General features: G+C 47.4%; 9 protein-coding genes across 9 annotated transcripts; 4 read left to right on the top strand and 5 right to left on the bottom strand.

The window, feature by feature from the left end:
- Positions 1-3,691: 3,691 nt before the first annotated feature.
- N7529_006399 (2EXR domain-containing protein) lies at positions 3,692-4,819 on the top strand (the record flags this gene model as incomplete). Its single annotated transcript, XM_057241926.1, has 1 exon — positions 3,692-4,819. One exon carries the CDS (start codon positions 3,692-3,694, stop codon positions 4,817-4,819), a length of 1,128 nt encoding a protein of 375 aa, XP_057097285.1.
- A 610-nt stretch (positions 4,820-5,429) lies between these two features.
- N7529_006398 (NADP-dependent oxidoreductase) lies at positions 5,430-6,695 on the top strand (the record flags this gene model as incomplete). Its single annotated transcript, XM_057241925.1, has 5 exons — positions 5,430-5,605; positions 5,652-5,767; positions 5,818-5,988; positions 6,040-6,171; positions 6,220-6,695. 5 exons carry the CDS (start codon positions 5,430-5,432, stop codon positions 6,693-6,695), a joined length of 1,071 nt encoding a protein of 356 aa, XP_057097284.1.
- A 322-nt stretch (positions 6,696-7,017) lies between these two features.
- Positions 7,018-8,038, bottom strand: N7529_006397 (uncharacterized protein; the record flags this gene model as incomplete). The annotated part of the gene is made up of 2 exons (XM_057241924.1): positions 7,018-7,868; positions 7,924-8,038. The coding sequence occupies 2 exons, from the start codon at positions 8,036-8,038 to the stop codon at positions 7,018-7,020; spliced, it is 966 nt and encodes a 321-aa protein (XP_057097283.1).
- A 990-nt stretch (positions 8,039-9,028) lies between these two features.
- On the bottom strand, positions 9,029-10,282 carry N7529_006396 (uncharacterized protein; the record flags this gene model as incomplete). Its single annotated transcript, XM_057241923.1, has 1 exon — positions 9,029-10,282. One exon carries the CDS (start codon positions 10,280-10,282, stop codon positions 9,029-9,031), a length of 1,254 nt encoding a protein of 417 aa, XP_057097282.1.
- A 378-nt stretch (positions 10,283-10,660) lies between these two features.
- Positions 10,661-11,724, top strand: N7529_006395 (ATP-dependent Clp protease proteolytic subunit; the record flags this gene model as incomplete). Its single annotated transcript, XM_057241922.1, has 5 exons — positions 10,661-10,828; positions 10,896-10,914; positions 11,000-11,025; positions 11,084-11,225; positions 11,309-11,724. 5 exons carry the CDS (start codon positions 10,661-10,663, stop codon positions 11,722-11,724), a joined length of 771 nt encoding a protein of 256 aa, XP_057097281.1.
- Positions 11,725-12,344: 620 nt separating this feature from the next.
- Positions 12,345-13,106, bottom strand: N7529_006394 (DSC4 family protein; the record flags this gene model as incomplete). Its single annotated transcript, XM_057241921.1, has 1 exon — positions 12,345-13,106. One exon carries the CDS (start codon positions 13,104-13,106, stop codon positions 12,345-12,347), a length of 762 nt encoding a protein of 253 aa, XP_057097280.1.
- A 120-nt stretch (positions 13,107-13,226) lies between these two features.
- On the bottom strand, positions 13,227-13,451 carry N7529_006393 (uncharacterized protein; the record flags this gene model as incomplete). Its single annotated transcript, XM_057241920.1, has 1 exon — positions 13,227-13,451. The coding sequence occupies one exon, from the start codon at positions 13,449-13,451 to the stop codon at positions 13,227-13,229; it is 225 nt and encodes a 74-aa protein (XP_057097279.1).
- Positions 13,452-13,739: 288 nt separating this feature from the next.
- Positions 13,740-15,472, bottom strand: N7529_006392 (M18 family aminopeptidase; the record flags this gene model as incomplete). Its single annotated transcript, XM_057241919.1, has 6 exons — positions 13,740-14,746; positions 14,801-14,893; positions 14,949-15,084; positions 15,136-15,237; positions 15,293-15,354; positions 15,415-15,472. The coding sequence occupies 6 exons, from the start codon at positions 15,470-15,472 to the stop codon at positions 13,740-13,742; spliced, it is 1,458 nt and encodes a 485-aa protein (XP_057097278.1).
- A 1,101-nt stretch (positions 15,473-16,573) lies between these two features.
- Positions 16,574-18,561, top strand: N7529_006391 (WD40 repeat domain-containing protein; the record flags this gene model as incomplete). The annotated part of the gene is made up of 3 exons (XM_057241918.1): positions 16,574-16,872; positions 16,964-17,091; positions 17,153-18,561. 3 exons carry the CDS (start codon positions 16,574-16,576, stop codon positions 18,559-18,561), a joined length of 1,836 nt encoding a protein of 611 aa, XP_057097277.1.
- Positions 18,562-18,917: the final 356 nt, after the last annotated feature.

Below are 18,917 nucleotides of genomic sequence, written 5' to 3'. Positions count from 1 at the left end.
AAGGCTAAGATCATTCATGTGGAACTCCGAGATCAAAGCCCTTACGTTTTTGTTTTTTGGCCACCCTTCTGGGTAGCTGATTGTGCTTGTTCCTGAATTTCTTCCCCTGGTACCTGAATATGATTTAATCGTAAGCATCGCGAATCCCGGGGTGATTAACCATGCATATGAAATATCACGTATACGGAGTAATTGCAAGTGCAATTAACAGGGTCACATCTGTCCCAAATAGCCGTACCGTGCAGGGTCGTACTCTGTATATTGTACGGAGTACTCCGCACAATATCGCGTTTTTTGAAAAACCGACGAGGCGCTGGTGGCTGAATTTGCCCTATGTCTCAGGCGTCGAAGCTTTTGCCATGTGGTTTACACAAAGAATGTGATTCTCTGTCTTTTCTTTTTTTACGAGATATGGATCTCACCTAATCTTACACAACATTGTTACTCAAAAAATACTGATTGAAAGTCGTTTTACTCATTCGAATTTTGCTATGCAATAGCACACAAATCACAAAGAAAAAGAAACAGAAATGCAATGTCATCCTATAAGCCTGTCACTGAACGCTGAACGAACAGCAAGACAGTGGGGCCGAGGGAAGGTTCACCGGTGAAACACCCCCCGTTTCTTTTCTTTTACTGTACGTTGTATAAGCCTCTAACCCACAAGAGAAGGTGGAAACATACAATAATGTACAAACCTCGCTCTGATTTGATTTATTTATCTCACTTTATTCATACAAATTCTACCGATCGCCAATATTGAACAAAAATTCCAGGACTCGGCCCTGCACAGTCCAGCCATCTTCGCCAATTTAGCTTCGGACTTCCGGAGGCTGAGATCTGCAGTTCGATGCGACCATGAATCCACAAGCGTAAGACAGATCAAAAGACCAGTCAGGCCATTCCAACGTTGAATCTACTCGCCTATCCTGCCAGAGAACGAAACGATCCAGAGATCCGTCATGTTCCTGTCATTGACCCTGCGTCGTACTTCCGGGTTCCAATCCTGACCGGCCTTTTGTCAATTACTTCGTATTGACGATTGCGAACATATCAAGGGTCCAGGTCTTGCCAAGTCGGATCTGCTGGCCCCCCAAGCTTGCGGGAAGCCTGCAATACAACCTGCAATATCTTTATGCCCCAAACCAATAGTGACTTGCATCATGACAACCCATAATAAACTGTAGTATACAACGTACTCCGGCTTGGCATCTAAATTCCCGATCAGGACGTTGTCGGCTACCTCAGTTGGCGATAATACACTGTCAATGCCAAGCGATGGCGAATACAGCTAGCATCCCGGAGCTGTCGGACAAAATGTTTGGAACATAACTGAAGACTGTTCTATCCACGTGTTCATTCATAGATCGAAGTATAATTGGGTAGTACAACTACTATCTAACCTAACATGCAGACAAGTCGTCGATATCAATAGTCTGACGGATTCAATCCAGGACTGTGGCTGTGACCGTGGCTCAGCAGCCTTGCGACGATCATAGTTTCGATTTAGACACTTTGTAGGTGACCTACTAATAATATACTAATCCCGGTGTTATGATCGGCTTTATTACGAGTCAGTTGCCACTCAGCTCTATATTGTAGTCTTGGGCTTCAAATATCGCAAATATGGGCGAGACAAGTTCACCTCGAATATGTCCGAGATAATTCTAGTGGATCATCACCCAATACTAAGAACAGTGATATGCAATGCATTCTACCTGAGAGCATTGAACGTTACACTGCAACAAAAGTCGCACTGCAAAAGAAGTCGGTGCTTTGATGTACACAATATCTTTCAATATTTGGTAGAATTGGTTCGGAATCCCCACCACTCCTGCGTGGCTGGTGCCAATATATGAGCGCATACAAACTCAAAATTGCCTCGATCATATCATGATCATCACTTCCCGCAGTGACTAGACATTGGAATCAGTTTAAATTTCGTTATGTTTATAAGGATCAGCCCGAAGGGCCTCCAGCCGCAACCAGCCCCTGAGGATCTCCCCCTTTGCTCCTGTCTACAATATCATACATTGTAAGGAGTACGTGACATCATATATCCCGTCCATTTAGGTATTAATAAACACAAGGTTTTTTTTATAGTAATCGCTGCAGCCTGGCTATCTCGCTTGAACACACTTCCCTTTGGTTGCGCATGGCTTGTGCTGGTAGGACCTGTACTGCATCGAAGTGATGAGCAGCACGGCACATCACATGAGATACATGTCTACTGTGTTGGTGATGGTTAGACATTCGGTCAGGTGTATTCTCTGAAAACTGTCAGTGATTGGCTAAATTGTAAGATTGCATCGCTAGTTATAGAGCGCCTCCATCGGATGTGTTTAACGTATTCTACAACCGGACGCTCGGTCCCCGAAGTGGAAATGACTCTGTTTCATTCTGTTGTATAGTGCCTTTTGGTCATTTTGCACAACTGAAGCCTTTTTTAGATGATTCTTCGTTTCAAATTATATTGGTTCGTCTTATTTAGGTTCCTTGCCGCACACTCGCCTCGCTGGATCTGTATCTCAGTCACCTGTAGCTCATGAAACTGTCTAGCTTAATTAGAAGCATGCAGTGTCATAATTTCAGTGTCCATTTTTTTCCTGACACATAACTTCGAAGAATAAACGCAATGTTCTCAGTTCCTGGCTCAAATGAGTATATAAGCAACTGACCGTCGAGGATCTAAGCCTTAGCTTGAATAAAAAGGATTTTCTCCACATACTATCCTCTATATAGCAAGCGTATCATCGCCGATTTATACTCTAGGGCACCTTAGAAGTTAGATTTATTAGTCAACTAAGTTTAACTCAAAGGAAACCGAAACGAAGATCACATAGTGTAAGTCAACTATGAAAAAAGTCTTAGGAAGACTAACTTAAACTAAGAGATTACTCGTTGACCGAGAATCAAACTTCATAATCGATATCTGTGACATTAAAAGACTACCATTCGCATCTAACTATATTCTTGTAGCTATTGCACTTTAGTACGGTGCTTTGTTTATAGTGGCATCGCAAAAGTTTGGGACCACTCTTTGCTTATATAACATTATGCCCGCGATAAACAATTCAAGATTTCTACCAGTCTCCCCAAAATGAGGCAAACAAATTGCTGTTATGCAATTGTATGATTCATCTGGGAGGATTGGAGGAAAAAAACAATTTCTACACCTTTGATTTGTGTTTGTCACAGCTCACAATTTCCATCAAATGCGGTGTACTTAAGGCGGTGAAGGGGGTGGTCACAAACTTTTGTGGTGCCATTGTTACATCGAAACAGTAGAAGACTTTGCTAGGTTCGTCCTTTTTAAGTAGAAAGCCCATAGAACTACGTTAGAAGGACGAATATCTAAAAAAGCCTATTCTCAGAAATGTCACAGCTAAAAGCCTATAGGACGTTCCGCTTAATAAAGTGCGGTTTTGTGAGTTGCTGCGAGGAATAGTCGCGACTGCTGGATATAGTAAGAGTGTGACTGTTCATATGTATTCGGAAGTATCTTAGAAGCGTTATTGAAGGTAAGGTAATCAATGCTCACCACTTATTAGAAGAAATATGTTCGCTAATTTCTAGTAAAGGAAAGCCCGGTATTACATGTGACACGCTAGTGATAACTGTGATCTGTCTTCTATCTAATTTCTTGATACTCGCACCTCATATGACAGCGGCCAACAAATGAGCGCACAAGATGAGCAATAGCAACGACTCGTTCCACTATTTTTTGCAGCTACCTCCAGAGCTACGCCGTATGATCTGGATGCACTGCCTACCGTATCGTATAGCAGAAGAAGACCTCCCTGACGGCTTTTTCGATGGCTACGCATCCAAACACATGTGCTGGAACCCACGCATGACACTTCAGAACGCTCAGATGCCGGCTATTGCATACGTCAATAGCGAGTCTCGACAAGTTGCACTGGAGCAAGGACGCCTATTAGAGCCGGCTGATACGAGAAACATAGAGTCGCTATGGGTGCAGCCGCATCGAGATGTGCTGCATCTTAACTGGACGCGACTGTACTATTCTGCCTGGGGAGTTGATGATGACGCTCCAGGCTGGGTCGACGAGTTTTTTTTGCAGGCGAAGGATCTTGGGATGCGGCCTTCTATCGCGGCTAATCTTATTCACTTTTTTAGCTTAAAGGCAGTGTTAGATTGCGCTGGCGATGCTGATAAGCTTGGCAGCCATAACCCTTTTCATTTCGGTATACAGGATATACCAAAAGTTCGTTATCACTGCAGAGGAGATGAAGCCGATGACGTGCGCGAGATAGTTAATATCCTACCTTGGGCGAAAGGTCAACGCAGTGAACTAGACGTAACTATGGCGGCAGTTTTTCTGCATATTATTAGGGAAGTTGCTCTAAGGTCTGGTCTATTCGGATTACTAGGCGATGCGCCTGTTCAGATGGTTGATGTTGACGATGAGGCTCGGTTAAGGGAATTCCAAGCACTATACCAGGAACATGCATTAGAAAAGGAACCGGTCGTGCAAACGCTTTTCGAAACATTTACCAGTTCTCTATTCAGAATGGCTGTGGAAAAATGGAAAAGCAAAGCTAAATGGACTATCCACGCGTACATGTGGCAGTCGGCTCGAGACAGAAATCTCGACATTCTTAGGGACCCGGGCTCCGCTTGGCTGCCTTACCTGTTGGAGCGAAAGTACATCTATATGGACCGGTATTTGCCTAATGAGCAGCACCCGTGGGTGAAGCATGCTAGGCAGATTGCGCCTAAGCTGCGACTGCGGGTCATGGTGCGATATTGTACTAAGGAGTGTTACACAGCCATGGATAAAGGAGCGACTTCCTAAGGGCTTTGCGTTTGAATAAACAATTCTAGATACCAATGCAGATTCTTTTCAAAAACTATTAACATTGTGCATCACGCATTATGAAGTCCGTTGGTATATATTTATGTAAGCCAACCTAGGAAGTTCGAAGTGGCGTATAACGTACAATCTTGGAAGTTTTACTCAAGAAAATTTACTTAGTGCATGGATATACAAAGACTAGATATCCAGCAATGAATTTCTGTTAAACTTGCACACCTGGAAATTGTTTTACTAAACAGAGTAGAATGGCTGCTAAAAGCGGCAAGACTATTGTACCGCGTGTCCAGCTAAATCTCTGATTCTATCACCAAAATGGATCCTCGCAAGAACACTCACTTTGAGTAACTAATTCTTATCTAGAACATTCTTCATTGATCAACTATGTGTTATTCTCTTCACCATCAACGGATCAAGTGCCGAGGTGTGTAGCATTCTGCAAGCGGCGCCGGATAGATAGTTCACCCGCTATGTGGGTCCGCTGAAGTATGTATGAGCCCCGATCCGACTTCACTCCATTCTTCCAATATATATGTGGCGCTGCGACTACAACTCACCGATTCCATTTCTAAGTGAGTAGCATCAACCTGAAATGCTGTCCCTTAATGTCGCTACATATTCAAGTCCTTCTGGCTACCAACTTACCGAGCTCGCCAAGCCCGAGCTCATTGACCCCAAAGATGTGATCATCAAAGTCCATGCAGCGAGCATCAATCCAATTGATGTCAAAAAGGCTGACGGAATTTTGAAACTGGCAATCAAAGACTCGTGAGTGATACAGTTCTCCTCGCAAAAGACTAAATTGACGGAAAAGCTTCCCGTACAAAATCGGCTATGACTGTGCCGGTATAGTCACTGAGATTGGATCAGACGTGACCCGCTTCAAAGTTGGAGATGAGGTCTATACCCGGCTACCAGAGGTATCTCGGGGTAAGTGTTGATGTGTCTGGCGGTAACTGGCTTGCTAACAGGTCAAACAGGCTCGTGCAGTGAATTTGTCAAATGTGCAGAATACTACATTGGCCTGAAGCCTCCGTCATTGTCATTCGAAGATGCTGCCTCGATTCCATTGGCGGCAATGACTGCGCTTCAGGCACTTAAGAAGTATAAGGGCGATCTTGCCGGGAAGACAGTATTCGTACCTGCTGGCTGTATGACACTCCCATCCTAAAGTCGTGATGCATTTTCTGATAATATTAAAGTGAGCGGAACCGGACTATTTGCTTGCCAACTCGCCAAACATGTTTTCCATGCAGGCAAGGTCATCACCACGGTATCGACCTCTAAGATCCCGAAAGTGAAAGAACTTTTGGGTGAAGGAACTGTCGATGAAAGTAAGAAACCAGCATTCTCACAGAAAATCAACTACTAATCTTTTGAAGTTATCGACTACACAAAATCCGACCCGCGAGAAAAGATCGAGTCTGGCTCTGTGGACTTCCTTTTCGATACAGTCGGTTCTTCCATGGAATTTCTAAGCCTAATGAAACCGCAGTCTGGATGCATCATGTCGGTCGCAACCATGCCATCAGGGACTCAGCTGCAGGAATCATCCCTCATGGACTTGCCGCATAAGCCAACAATCCCCATTGCGTTCCGAACGGCGCTCAATATGATGGATCGTGTTCGCAAACTACGAGCGCGGCGATATGGCGTGGAATATTCGTATATGTTCCTGCAATCAAGTGGCCAAGATTTGGACGAATTGAGAACGTATGTCGAGGATGGGAGGCTGAGGACTGTTGTTGGAACCATTGTTGAGCTTTCGGATATCGAAGCAGTGCAGAATGCATGCCAGGTGGTTTATAGCGGGAAGGGCGGCCTTGGGAAGATGGTTATCAAAGTTGCGAATGTTTAAGTATTTTCTTTTCGCTGAACTCGCTTAATAATGTACTTGTACTTGACGCATAATAATTGCTGCGCCTTGTTTAAAACAAATTGGATATACATGTACTTGATCATCGGCCGTCAGACTAGTAGACATGACAACATCACCGTTTTCAAGGCAGAACGGGAGAGCGACAGGATAGAAGTTGAACAAAAGGTGAGTAATGAACTCATTGAGTACATTATAGCCTATGTCCACTTGTTACTCTGTGTTCTGAAAAATAGAAAATATACAATTGGGAACTGGTATTAGATGTTTGACTTGGTACGTTATTTCGGTCACCCACGCTCCATCACAGATTAGCCTTTTCCAATTCAGCCTCTGTCCACTCCCATAAGCGCTTCCCCATGTCCTTACTGTTTGAATATCTGTTTTGAGCCTTCAGATTTCCAACTGGTACATAGTACGCACCGTTGGTTAGCTCCTCTTTCTTTGCGCCAGCAGCGGCCCACAGCTGGTTACACGCACCCTGAGGCACGGATGTGCCAACACAGCCCATGAACTTGTGACCCAAAGAAGCGACAGCAGAACGTTCATTCAAAGAACCATAAAGATCCGTCATGATGATACCTGGGTGAACAGACACCGAGGTTATTGACGGGTAGCGCCTGCTGAGCTCCGCCGCGAAAAGGATATTGGCAGCTTTCGACGCGCCGTACCGAGTGTTGGTGTTGACTGCCTTGAGCTTCTCCTGGTCTAGGATCGTTTCTAATGCGGGAGCAAGGTTATGGCCAAGAGATGAGAGCGTCACAACGCGGACATCCGAGCCAGGCTGCTCGGCCGTCTTGAGTAAAGTCGGCAGCAGCAATTTGGTGAGATGGAAGTGACCGGTATGGTTTGTGCCGAGCTGGATCTCATGGCCCAGTTCGGTCTCGCCTGGAGGCAGGGCCATCACGCCGGCGTTGAGAATTAGGATGTCGAGTCGATCGGTCTGGGCGTTGACTTGCTCGGCGGCATTCTTAATCGACTTGCCTGACATCAAATCCAATGGAACCCAAGTGATTTCAACATCATTTGAAACGGAAGATTTCAACGACTTGATGGCTTCCTGTGCTTTTGATTCCGAACGTGCACCGAGGAAAATCTTCTTCGGGTTGTGCTTGATCAGTTGGAGAATGGATTCTTTGCCCAGACCCGCATTTCCTGTCGTGCATTAGTTAATAGGAGCGAGTCAAAGTTGAATTGAGGGTTTGCCTACCACCAGTGACCAAGATAACCTTCTCACTCAGATCTGGGATGTCCTTTTCGGGTGTGAAGCTTACTCCGCCAACATAGTTGAACGGGTTCATAAATGCTGTCACAAATGCGGCCATTTTTGTTACTATGGAGTTAAGGATGAGGTCAAGTTTTCGCGTTACATTGATTAATAGCCGATGTAGCAGACTAAATACTGTGTTCGGGGGAACAATCTCCCCGGTCTGAATATGCCGTCGTCATTAAAGGTGGAGCCTTCCCGAAAGTCTATTACTTGGAAATAAGATCTTGTCTGGACTCCTAGAGAGATTCAATGTTGCCTGGATGTGGTTTAGTCTCAGTGAACTACATAAATTATTGGAGGTTGCGCAAAAAGGGTCATCTTGGGCACTTGGCCTATCACTGGTAGCTGTGTGATATCAACACATAAACAGGAATACCTTATCTTATAGTAGAGAAGACATTGTGATTCCCGAGGTCCCATGTGAAGATATAACAAGTTTTATAATTATAAAATCCAGGGCAATCGGGGGTATTGATGAACAACCATCATATCTATCACCATACTAAGATGAGAAACAGACCAAACGGCTTGAGAACCTTGCACTCACCCTCTGCACCCTTTGTCTTACAAAGGCTCCCTCATGGCTTAGGGTAAACCCGTCTGGAAGTGGCCTGAATGCTTATTGATAGAATTCGTAAAACAAAATTCATGGATTTATTGCTAGATCTTGTTTGAACTGATTGAGCTCATAACGAATTCCTAACTACCTTCCTATATAACCTGAAAGGAGCAAGAATGATATGTCCAAAGGTGCACCCAAGCGGCCCGACAATCGCGCCCATGTGCCTGCTATAGGTATATCTCATTTTCACACCCCAATGACCGGATCTGCCACAAAAGCAGCTGAGCAATTTAGTGACTTCAATCGCATAAACGCAGGCCTAAGCCAAGTTGTACAGTGAAACGCGACCCTGATTAATATGAGATCGATCTACAGCATGATTAATCTGAGATAGTGAGGCATATGAAGCTGATGTGTATCTATACAATAATAAGTTGAATGAGATAGATGTATCGTTGGTTTAAGATTTGATTGTGTGATGCTTTATTGCCCTGGCAGATCAGTATCACCGAGAAGGCGCTTGATCTTCCAGAGAGATACCATCGCATCAATACCCATCTTATCGTCGGGCCTGAAAAATAGAGCGCTGTGTTTAAACTGCTCATGGGCTTCGCGGAGGGCGTGCAAATCAGATACAGAAAGAAGAGCCGACAAATCGAAGACAGGAACATTCGATCCAGTTTGTGAAAGAGTGACCGAGTCCAAAGAGATATTTGCTTGAGAGCCACCCACAGGAGAATCCGAGCCAAGCAGCAATACACCACCTGATTGGATGCGGTCAAACATTTCCAATTGCCCCAAACCGTCCGCGAGCCCCGCATCTGAGTACTCTGGCAAATCAAGAGCTTTCCAAACCCCGTTTGGGGTACCAACACGCTTGTATTTCGCAAGAGCAGCACCCAACTTCTTGCAGACATCCCTTCGCATGCCTTGCAGTAGAATTTCCGGGGTGTTCCCTAGCCAAAGGAGTTTCTTCTCTTCGCTCGTCGTCACAGGCCCTTGGGGGTGTTTCCAACGGAACGGCAACAGCCGCGCAACCGGCGGCTTCTTCGCGCTCTTTTTTGAAAGAGGCTCTGTGATACACCGAATGAGCGGAAGAAGTTCAGTAATGCGAAGCACGAGCTGCCGTCCGGTGTGCTTGTTTCGGGCGGCTGGGAGAAATTCACCAGCAAACGCTTCGTCCATAGCTTTGTCCTGAAGTCCTGCTTCCGGAGATTGACTTAGGTCCTCGTTTGCGGGGGCCGGCTTATTTGAACTTGGGCCTTGAGATTCGCTGCTCTGCAGCGAGTCTTGCATTAGACCCACGGGCATCATGCAGAGCATGTCGGTCTCTGGCTGTCGCACAAGGCCCCAAGTGCCTAAGAGGTCGGATGGAAGTCTTGCGCCGGTTATGCTACACATGCGTATCGGGGATGCTAGTGCACTTGCCCATGGATTCTTGCTCAGCTCGGACGTCTCTTCTGACGTAGGGCGCCTTTTGCGGTTCTTCTCGGCCCTAGGGCGCGAGTATGCAATCAGGGGGGATTGTGGAAGCCGTTGAGATGGAGGGACGGAGTCAAGTCTTGATGTATCTGTCTGTTCTTTTGATGCAGCTTCGTTAGACTGAAGGATTTGTTGCGAGGTCGAGATGCTTCGTTTGACTACCTGGGTAGTCAAAGGCTGCGAAGTTACGAGTAATTGTCGAAACGCACGAAGACGCCATTGCGAGAATGACACCCGTGCGTTGATGCACTCCATAGTTGGAATTGGTGATGGCGATGGAGGGTAAATGATCTCAAGTCTAGCAGGGGGATGGCGGAAAAGATGATCTCGGAGCTGGCGCAACAGCCAATCGGAGCCCCTTATTTGCGGAGTTGTTGATTGAACGAACAGCGACTGAAGAGGAGCCTCATGGAGGTTAAAAGACCTATTGAATTATTACACAGGTCATACAATTTACAACGAGTATCAACACTTGTTCAAACGCAATATTTTCTATACTTGACTCGAATGTAAATCGCATCGCTGAGCTCCTTATCTTAGCGCCTACGCTTATCGGATCGGACGGTTCACCGTCTCCCGACTGAGCATGTCCAAATCCATGACATTACGAGTCGCGATCACATACCGTTGAAAATGCCCCCAAGAGTCTCTCTCGCGCAGTTAGGACGCTCGGTCCAAAAGACACCTCTTCCGATCCCTCGAAATGCAGCTAGCTTGACGCGATGCTTCTCAAACCGAGGAGGCTCGCCTGCGCAGCCCCCGCGGAGCTGGACACCGACGCCGTTCGTAACGGAGACAGTGGTAAGTTTGACTCCGATACCTCATGGCCACTTATGCTAGGTGAAAATATACTAATCATTCTGAATAGGGAGGTGGCTGGCACACTTGTACGTTGCGCAATTGAATATGGCGATGAAATATGTATATCCCCCGAAGCAAGCATGGTTTTCTAACTCGTATCGCGCATGGCAGACGATATCTTTTCCCGATTGATGAAGGTAGAACACAATCCAGAAGCCCCCTTGTGACAAGAAAATCATACTCACCAATCCCCAGGAGCGCATTATCTGTCTCAACGGCGAAGTTGACGACACCCTCTCCGCATCGATCGTCGCGCAGCTCCTCTTCCTCGAAGCCGATAACCCGGCAAAGCCTATTCATCTCTACATCAACTCCCCAGGAGGCTCAGTGACAGCAGGTACGAGACGCAGCCAGCCATTGTTCCATCTCATCTTGCCTCCTCCAATCACGCCATATACCAACGCACACTGACACCCCCAGGCCTCGCAATCTACGACACAATGACCTACATCTCCGCGCCGGTAAGCACCATCTGCGTGGGCCAAGCTGCCTCAATGGGCTCTCTCCTTCTCGCCGGTGGCCACCCCGGCAAGCGATACTGTCTCCCGCACTCCTCGATCATGGTGCACCAGCCCTCGGGCGGCTACTTCGGGCAGGCAAGTGACATCGCCATCCATGCGAAGGAGATTCTGCGCGTGCGCACCCAGCTTAATCAGATCTACCAACGGCATCTCACGGGCAAGAAGCAGTTATCTCTTGATGAGATTGAGAAGATCATGGAAAGAGATTATTTCATGGGTGCTAGCGAGGCGTTGGAGCTCGGTGTTATTGATGAAATTTTGGACCGCAGGGTTCAGAAGGATTCTGGAGAGCAGTCTAAGCCCCCTACTGCTTAAATGAGTGATATTACTTAGCGTGTTGATATATACCGGGTGTTTTGAGGGCACTCTACCGACACTGGGGATTCTGTAGGATTATATGTTAATATGACTGGTTACGCTCTTATGTCCTTCACTCTCGCTGCTGGCTTCGAGATAAGAGTGGACCTCTGAACCCGATAGAGCTTGACATGCTACTCGGGAAGTTTGATCAACATATCAGCGATAGCATTGAGCTTAGCTTCTCAATATTGATATTCCTGCGACTAGCAGAGAAAACGTTCCCACGCAGCCTAATCTAGACTGCGTCACATGGGTCACTGGCAGCAGACTAAACTTGCTATCCACTCCGTCTTCTTGAAACAGAGCCCTCGGTATGAGAGCACGCCTGTATATACAGGGATTGTCCATGTAAAATAGGTAGACGGCCCCGCGGCAAACGTTCATGCTCTAGCAGATCGGTGAACTTTAGATGCGATTCAAAAACGGGAGGCGGCAGCAATCATCTACGTTCGCCCTAAGCGCTAGTTGATTTTACTGTTTGGTCTCAACAGCGACTAGATCATGTCCCCATGTAAACAAGTGTAGTTTGCTACCAGAGCTAGAGTACAAAATTGTATAGTAATATGTGTAAGAGGTCATGTATTCACACGGTCGATACGACCATCAGCACCAACCTGAAGACCGAAACGCTGGCGAAGGAAAGTCGCCGTTTCAGGCGTTGGTACAAAGCCCGCCGTCGGTCGCGCAGGGGCATTTGAATAGCGCCATTGATCCCGCATGGTACCGAAGAAGCTCGTGTTGACGAGAACAACCTCTCCAGCTGCGAATGAGTCCATTGGGTGGCCGCCTCGAACAGCGCTTGGAGATCCAATCTCGGCTGGGTCTGCTAGGAGGGTCGTGCGTTCTTCTTCGACTTCCTCGTCGATGCTACTATTTGGTGATGATCCCGCGTTATCATCTGTGAGGGGCGGTACTTCATCGCTGTCTTCTTGCCGTAGAACCCCGCGCTCTTCGGCATCATGGTCTTGGGGCTGTGAGCCCACTGCTTCGGAATTTGCGTCTACAATTGTACCGGTATTTGAGCCGGTGGATGGAGTGGAAGATCCAGTTATTTTGACTCGCTCGATGATCAGAGCCAGCATCACGATATCGACGAAGAAGATCAAGAGGTCGAATGATAGAAGCCGAGGGACGGAGACGGGGATCTGCCCGATAAAATCGATGAAGAGCCCTCCATGTAGGTAGCCGCGCGTTTCCTCCCCGGCTTCGGGGCGAATGAAAAAGGCATGGAAGATGATGCATATGAGATTACTGGCGATGATGGCGGCGACGTAGGGTTGGTTGCGTGTGGGCTCGAAGGGGGGTGCTTTCGGAGTGAAGAAAATCAGTTCGACCATGGCACGTATGGCAAATAATATGATCGAGCAGCTGAACAAAACACACATTGTTAGGGGCTTGTCGCGAAGAGAAGAGAGGGTGGGTATCATCGATCATGCAATGACAGGTTGGGGTTGAGCCTACTCCATGTAATATAGGGCGGACAATTGACAGTAAATCAATACGTCAAGATCACGCAACAGTCGATCAATAAAGACAACTGTGGCGGCCGAATGAACTTTCTTCACGCGGGCGTTCTGGCTACTGAGGGTGCCCGTTGGTCTGGGAGGCTCCGCATCGTCATAGGATATGCCGGACACGTCAGCGATGTATTCCGCATCCCGAAAGGCATCGACGTCTGTCATAGAGGATCATGAGGGCTTGGACTGTATCCAAAAACAGCGGAACAGGAGTCGAGGTGAAGACTCCCCGTGGTTAGGTGAACTTGTATTAAGCTGGGGTAAGTAACTATGGGTTGGAGACGGACCTGACAGGGCGGAGTTTCCTCGGCCCGGACCACGTGCTTGCTTTTGGTTAATTGCTCCCAAAGTTGTCTTAAACTTCTATTTGAAAAGTATTTCGCAGTCAATATGGTATTCATTTGACTCGTATTCATTTGTTTGCGACAATCTATGTATGTATCCACGACAAGCTTAATCCACAAGAATGGTCTTCGACAGCTCTGAGTAATGCTTGAAAAAGCCAGTGAAGAGACGAATGGCATGGGCAACATCATGAGTACCTCCAGTCTCACGGATGCTGTGCATGCTCAGCTGGGGGTTACCCAGATCCAAGGTGCGTGCACCGAGCGCAGCAGACAGCATAGGACCGATGGTACTACCACAGCTCGAGTCATTACGGACAACAAACAGCTGCAGAGGAACGTGGTGGTCGGTCTCCTTGGCGGTCTTGCGCGCGATTTCTTCCAAAAGGACAATGCCGGGAGAGTTGGTGGCATAGCGGGCGTTGGCGTTGATCTTGATCACGGGGCCCTTGTTGATCTCCGGCTTGTGATCTGGCTCATACTTGCCCGAGTAGTTAGGGTTAACTGAGTGAGCCATATCGGCAGAGACAAGGAACGAGGTGGACAAAGTCTGCTCGTAAGCAGTAGACAGATCAGCATCCTTTGAGGAGGTGGATGGGAGAACGGACAGACGGCGAATGATTGACGGGAGAATGTTGGAATCGGCACCTTGTGCTGTGCGGCTGCCAATTTCCTCGTGGTCAAACAAGGCAATCAGGCGAATTGCGTCCTCGTTCTCAAGAGCTGAGCTGTCGGCAACGGAATCAATCAGACCGACGGTGGCGCAGAAAGTGCTGTTCAGGTTGTCCAGGCGAGGAGAAAAGATGAACTCTTCCCGCATACCGCCGAGGCAGGACTTGTGAGTGTCGAAGAGGATCATTTCAAAGTCCAAAATGTCGGTGGGGTTGACGCCGGCCTCGGTAGCAATAAGCTCAATAAAGTGAGAGTGATGACGCTCAGTCATTGACTTCAATGGCGAGAGATCAGTATCCCTGTCGGTTTCAGGAGTTCTGACCTCTTCAGAGCGGTTGAGCTCTTCAGCAATCAAGCCAGCAATGGGAAACAGCTGGGTTTCCTTGTTGAAAGAGAAGGTTTCCTGGCGGTCCAAATGGATGGCCAGAGTGGGGATACGGAGGACTAGGCAACATTAGCAGGGCACATCTCTCCGCGTCTATAATACACCGGACTTACTGGGGCGATCGATTTTAACCAGCTTCTGGACAATAGATCCATCACTTGCCCGAGTCATCACCCGGCCAGCCACACCGAGATCACGATCAAACCCTGTAGCAAATTAGATTTAGCCATGAAAATTTCAAGAAGATTCAATTGCACATACAGGTGTGCCAGATGCCACCACCGTAGGCCTCAACACCGACCTGCACGAACCCTTCCCCGCTCTTCTTGCTCACGGGCTTGACCCTCAACACTGGAGAGTCGGTGTGGGCACCGATCATAGAGATCGAGTTACCGGGCTGTATTAAGAGTTAAAGCAGAAGCCAAGAGGATTCTTAATCGATACATACCTGCCATTTCTTGCCAATCGCAAAAGCCACGAGGGTGGTGGTGTTGCGAGTCAAGTAGTACTTACCCCCCGGCTTGCAGGTCGATGCCCATGAGTCTTTCTCCTATTGATATATGAGACAAGATATTTTTTTAAAGTTGTGCCAGTTTAGTGGATACCTTAATCTCCTGGAATCCAGCCTGGGTCAGAAGCTTCTTGGCTTCATGGACGGCATGGAAAGCTAGAGATGACAGATCAGTGACATTCCAGATCATAGAATAAAAACTACATATGTACGTACGGGTTGGAGCAGCATTGACAAATGACAAGAAGTCCAGAGCGGGTTGTTTGGAAGCCATTGTGGAATATTTTTGGGAAAGATTAAGAAGGTTAGGCCCGAAACGCTTGAAGACCATCGCAGTGTGGGTTGTATACCGAAAAAGAAAATCGGCTTTTGCCGAAGGTTTTGGCGGTGACCTCGGGACGGGTGTCACACTACAAAGTCACTTGACTACTATAGGTGCAATATTGTATAAATTGTTATTTTGATATACTGTGCTATTGAATTACTATATCTCTCGTCACAATGACCTTTTCCAGGGCCATATAGTTTCCAAGTCCCCACTTCGCATGTCTTGGAAGTCAAGACTTGGCTTTGAGGAATTGATTGGCGTAGACATAATCTCGTTGCCATGGCCCAAGCTTCGCGGCGCGTCGGCGCGTATCACATTGGAATTTGGTTGTTTTCGCGTTCAAGCGGTTCAAACCAATTACAACATCCCCCACTTTCCATCTTAGACCTGCATGCCCTTTTTAACAGAAGAAGTACTCCGTAGTCTCAATCCAAACAATGCCATGCTGCCAACGGAGTATTTCCAAGGTTTTCGGCAACTAGCATATGAGACTTGTGGTGTTAAAATATAAAGAAAAATAAGAAAAACTGCTCCACTTTTGAGGATCTTGATATGTATAAAAATTTATTAACAGAGTAGCATAAGCACAGAGTACTCCGTAGCAGTTCTAAACAAAAAAAAGACAGTGGTGAGTCTGATTCAAACTGCCCTCGATTGGGTTTAGCGTACCCGACGCGTGACCCAGAGTCGCCCTGCGCAACTCCGTCACTCCCTTGGAAGAGAACATTCCATTCATTCATACGCCGCAGGTCTTCAAACACTTCTTTGTTGATCTGCCTGGTGAAACAGGGTCTAATGCTGCTTCATTCTGACATCTTCCCAACTTCAGCCATTATCATCTGGGATCAGCGCTATTCCCCACTCCATTGAATCAACAACAACAGACTTGTGAATCCGCCCTTCAAATACTCTCGCCGACCCAAATCCGACATATTTGATCATTTCGATTGGCAAGCGCGTCAAATATCTCTTATGCAACTCTCAGTCCGTGCTTGATCGGTTGCACTTTGTCTCTCTGAGGCTCGGAACAGACAATCAACCATTGCCATGGCGGACAGACCTCAGAATTCAACCGAAGCCGCGAATGGCTCGATAGCAAAGCCTCAAATATCGCAAATTTCAAGCTTTGTATCGCCACCTGGATCAAAAACACCGCCAAGCATGCCGACCAAGCGCACGATGTATTTCCCAGACAACTCCGGCAATCGCCCGCAAGAGGGAGCAGATCCAGTTGATCCGAATGCATTAACGAAAGCTTTGAAGGAATATGAGACTGCTGGCGCTCGGCGGGAGCGAACGCCGGTATCGAGTCCGTGTCGCAAGCGACAGCGAGTCTATGGGGATCGGTATGTCCTACCTTTGATTTCCCTCGGTTGACAGCTTGCTATAAAGCGATATCAGCAAGGTTTTGTTGATTTGCAGCTAATTCAAAGCCAGTTTCATACCCAACCGCGACGGCCAAGATCTACAGGCGACTTACAGCTTGTTGCACGAAGATGGTTGCCCCTCTACTCCCTCCAAGGCCAAGAAGCGTGGACCTCATTCCGAATTACACTTCCAAAAAAGTATGTCTGCATTTTGAACCCAAAGGTTTATGCGCAACCCCATCCTAACTTTTGACGCTAGCCGACGAAGCCAACCGTACATTTTCCCGGGTTTTGCGCAGCGAACTGTTTGGAAACACCGTTCCACAACCCGACTTGAACTCAACACCAGCCGACCCATTACATGGCTTCACTAATGGAATTAATGACAAGACTCGCTCCCACACACCTCCTGCACATATTGCTGCCAATCTACCTCCTGCAAGCATCACCCCAACCACCCCTCACAAGAATCTCTTCAACTATGGACCTTCAAGGCCTGGATCTGGACACCCGACCCCTTCAAAAACCCCGAGAAGTCTCCATGGACCCAACTTAGATGTCCGGTCGGAACTGTACAGCCTCTCTCCTATCCGATACGATAGCCAACGGATACTCGAGACGCCTCGCAAACAGGCCCGTTATGTGAACAAGGTTCCCTACAAGGTCTTGGATGCACCTGACCTGCAAGATGACTTTTACCTGAATCTGGTCGATTGGGGCAGCAGCAATGTCCTCGGAGTTGGATTGGCCAATTCTGTCTACATGTGGAACTCACATACCGGACGAGTCACTAGATTGTGCGAACTGAAAGATGACACCGTAACTAGTGTTAACTGGATTCAAAGGGTAACAAACAAACCATCCTCGCTTTCAATGCTGAACAGTACTGACAAAACGACACAGGGTACTCATCTTGCAATTGGCACAGGGAAAGGTCTTGTACAAATCTGGGATGCTGAGCATTGCCGTCGGTTACGAACCATGATCGGACACACCAACCGAGTAGGCGCTCTGGCATGGAATGATCACATTCTCACATCTGGATCCAGAGACCGTCTCATCTACCACCGTGATGTTCGCTCTCCCGATCAGTACATCCGAAAGCTTTCTGGTCACAAGCAAGAAGTTTGCGGCTTGAAATGGAACACCGAAGACGGCCAACTGGCATCTGGCGGTAACGACAACAAGCTGATGGTCTGGGACAAGCTTAATGAAACGCCTCTTTACCGCTTCTCTGACCACAATGCCGCAGTCAAGGCTATTGCGTGGTCTCCACACCAGCATCATCTTCTTGCCTCAGGCGGAGGTACGGCAGACCGCACGATCAAATTCTGGAACACTTCGACCGGAACAATGATCAAGGAGGTCGACACTGGTAGCCAGGTCTGCAACCTTTCTTGGTCCAAGAACTCAGACGAGATCATCAGCACACACGGCTACAGCCAGAACCAAATCGTCATTTGGAAATACCCTCGCATGGAACAAATCGTCTCACTGACTGGTCATACTTTCCGCGTTCTTTACCTCGCCATGAGCCCCGATGGCCAGACCGTCGTAACAGGAGCAGGTGACGAAACACTCAGGTTCTGGAAGATCTTCGATAGACGGGCGACCAGAGACACCCGCCGTGAAGGGAGCAAGCTGGCTGAATGGGGTACTATTCGCTAGCCTTCCGCATTCCATTCTATCCTCTTTAATTCGGCTCTTCATCTGCATTCGCCACGGAGTTTTTACGGTTCATGGGTTTACTTCACTGGGGGTTAATCTTTGCATGGCATGAGGTGGCATTTGATCTTTCATCTTTTTATGCGTTGGGCATCTATTGCATCTTTTCCATCGGTGGTTCAGAGCATTTTACGGGTGGTCGAAGCAATTTTGCATACTCGTCGCTTCTTTTTCTCTCTTCTCTGCCTCTTTCCTTTTCTTTGCTGTTTACTTTTTCCCTACTTTTCCTTTTCCTCCTTGCTTTCTTTCGTTCAAACTCGGGCTTTTTGCTAGCCTGGTTTTACCGCTAGTGCCCTAGA

This window comes from Penicillium soppii (genome assembly GCF_028829465.1).
Source record: "Penicillium soppii strain IBT 18220 chromosome Unknown utg000005l, whole genome shotgun sequence".
Lineage (NCBI taxonomy): Eukaryota > Fungi > Ascomycota > Eurotiomycetes > Eurotiales > Aspergillaceae > Penicillium > Penicillium soppii.
Note: the sequence above shows the minus strand (reverse complement) of the source record. Positions and strands in the feature narration are given on the sequence as shown.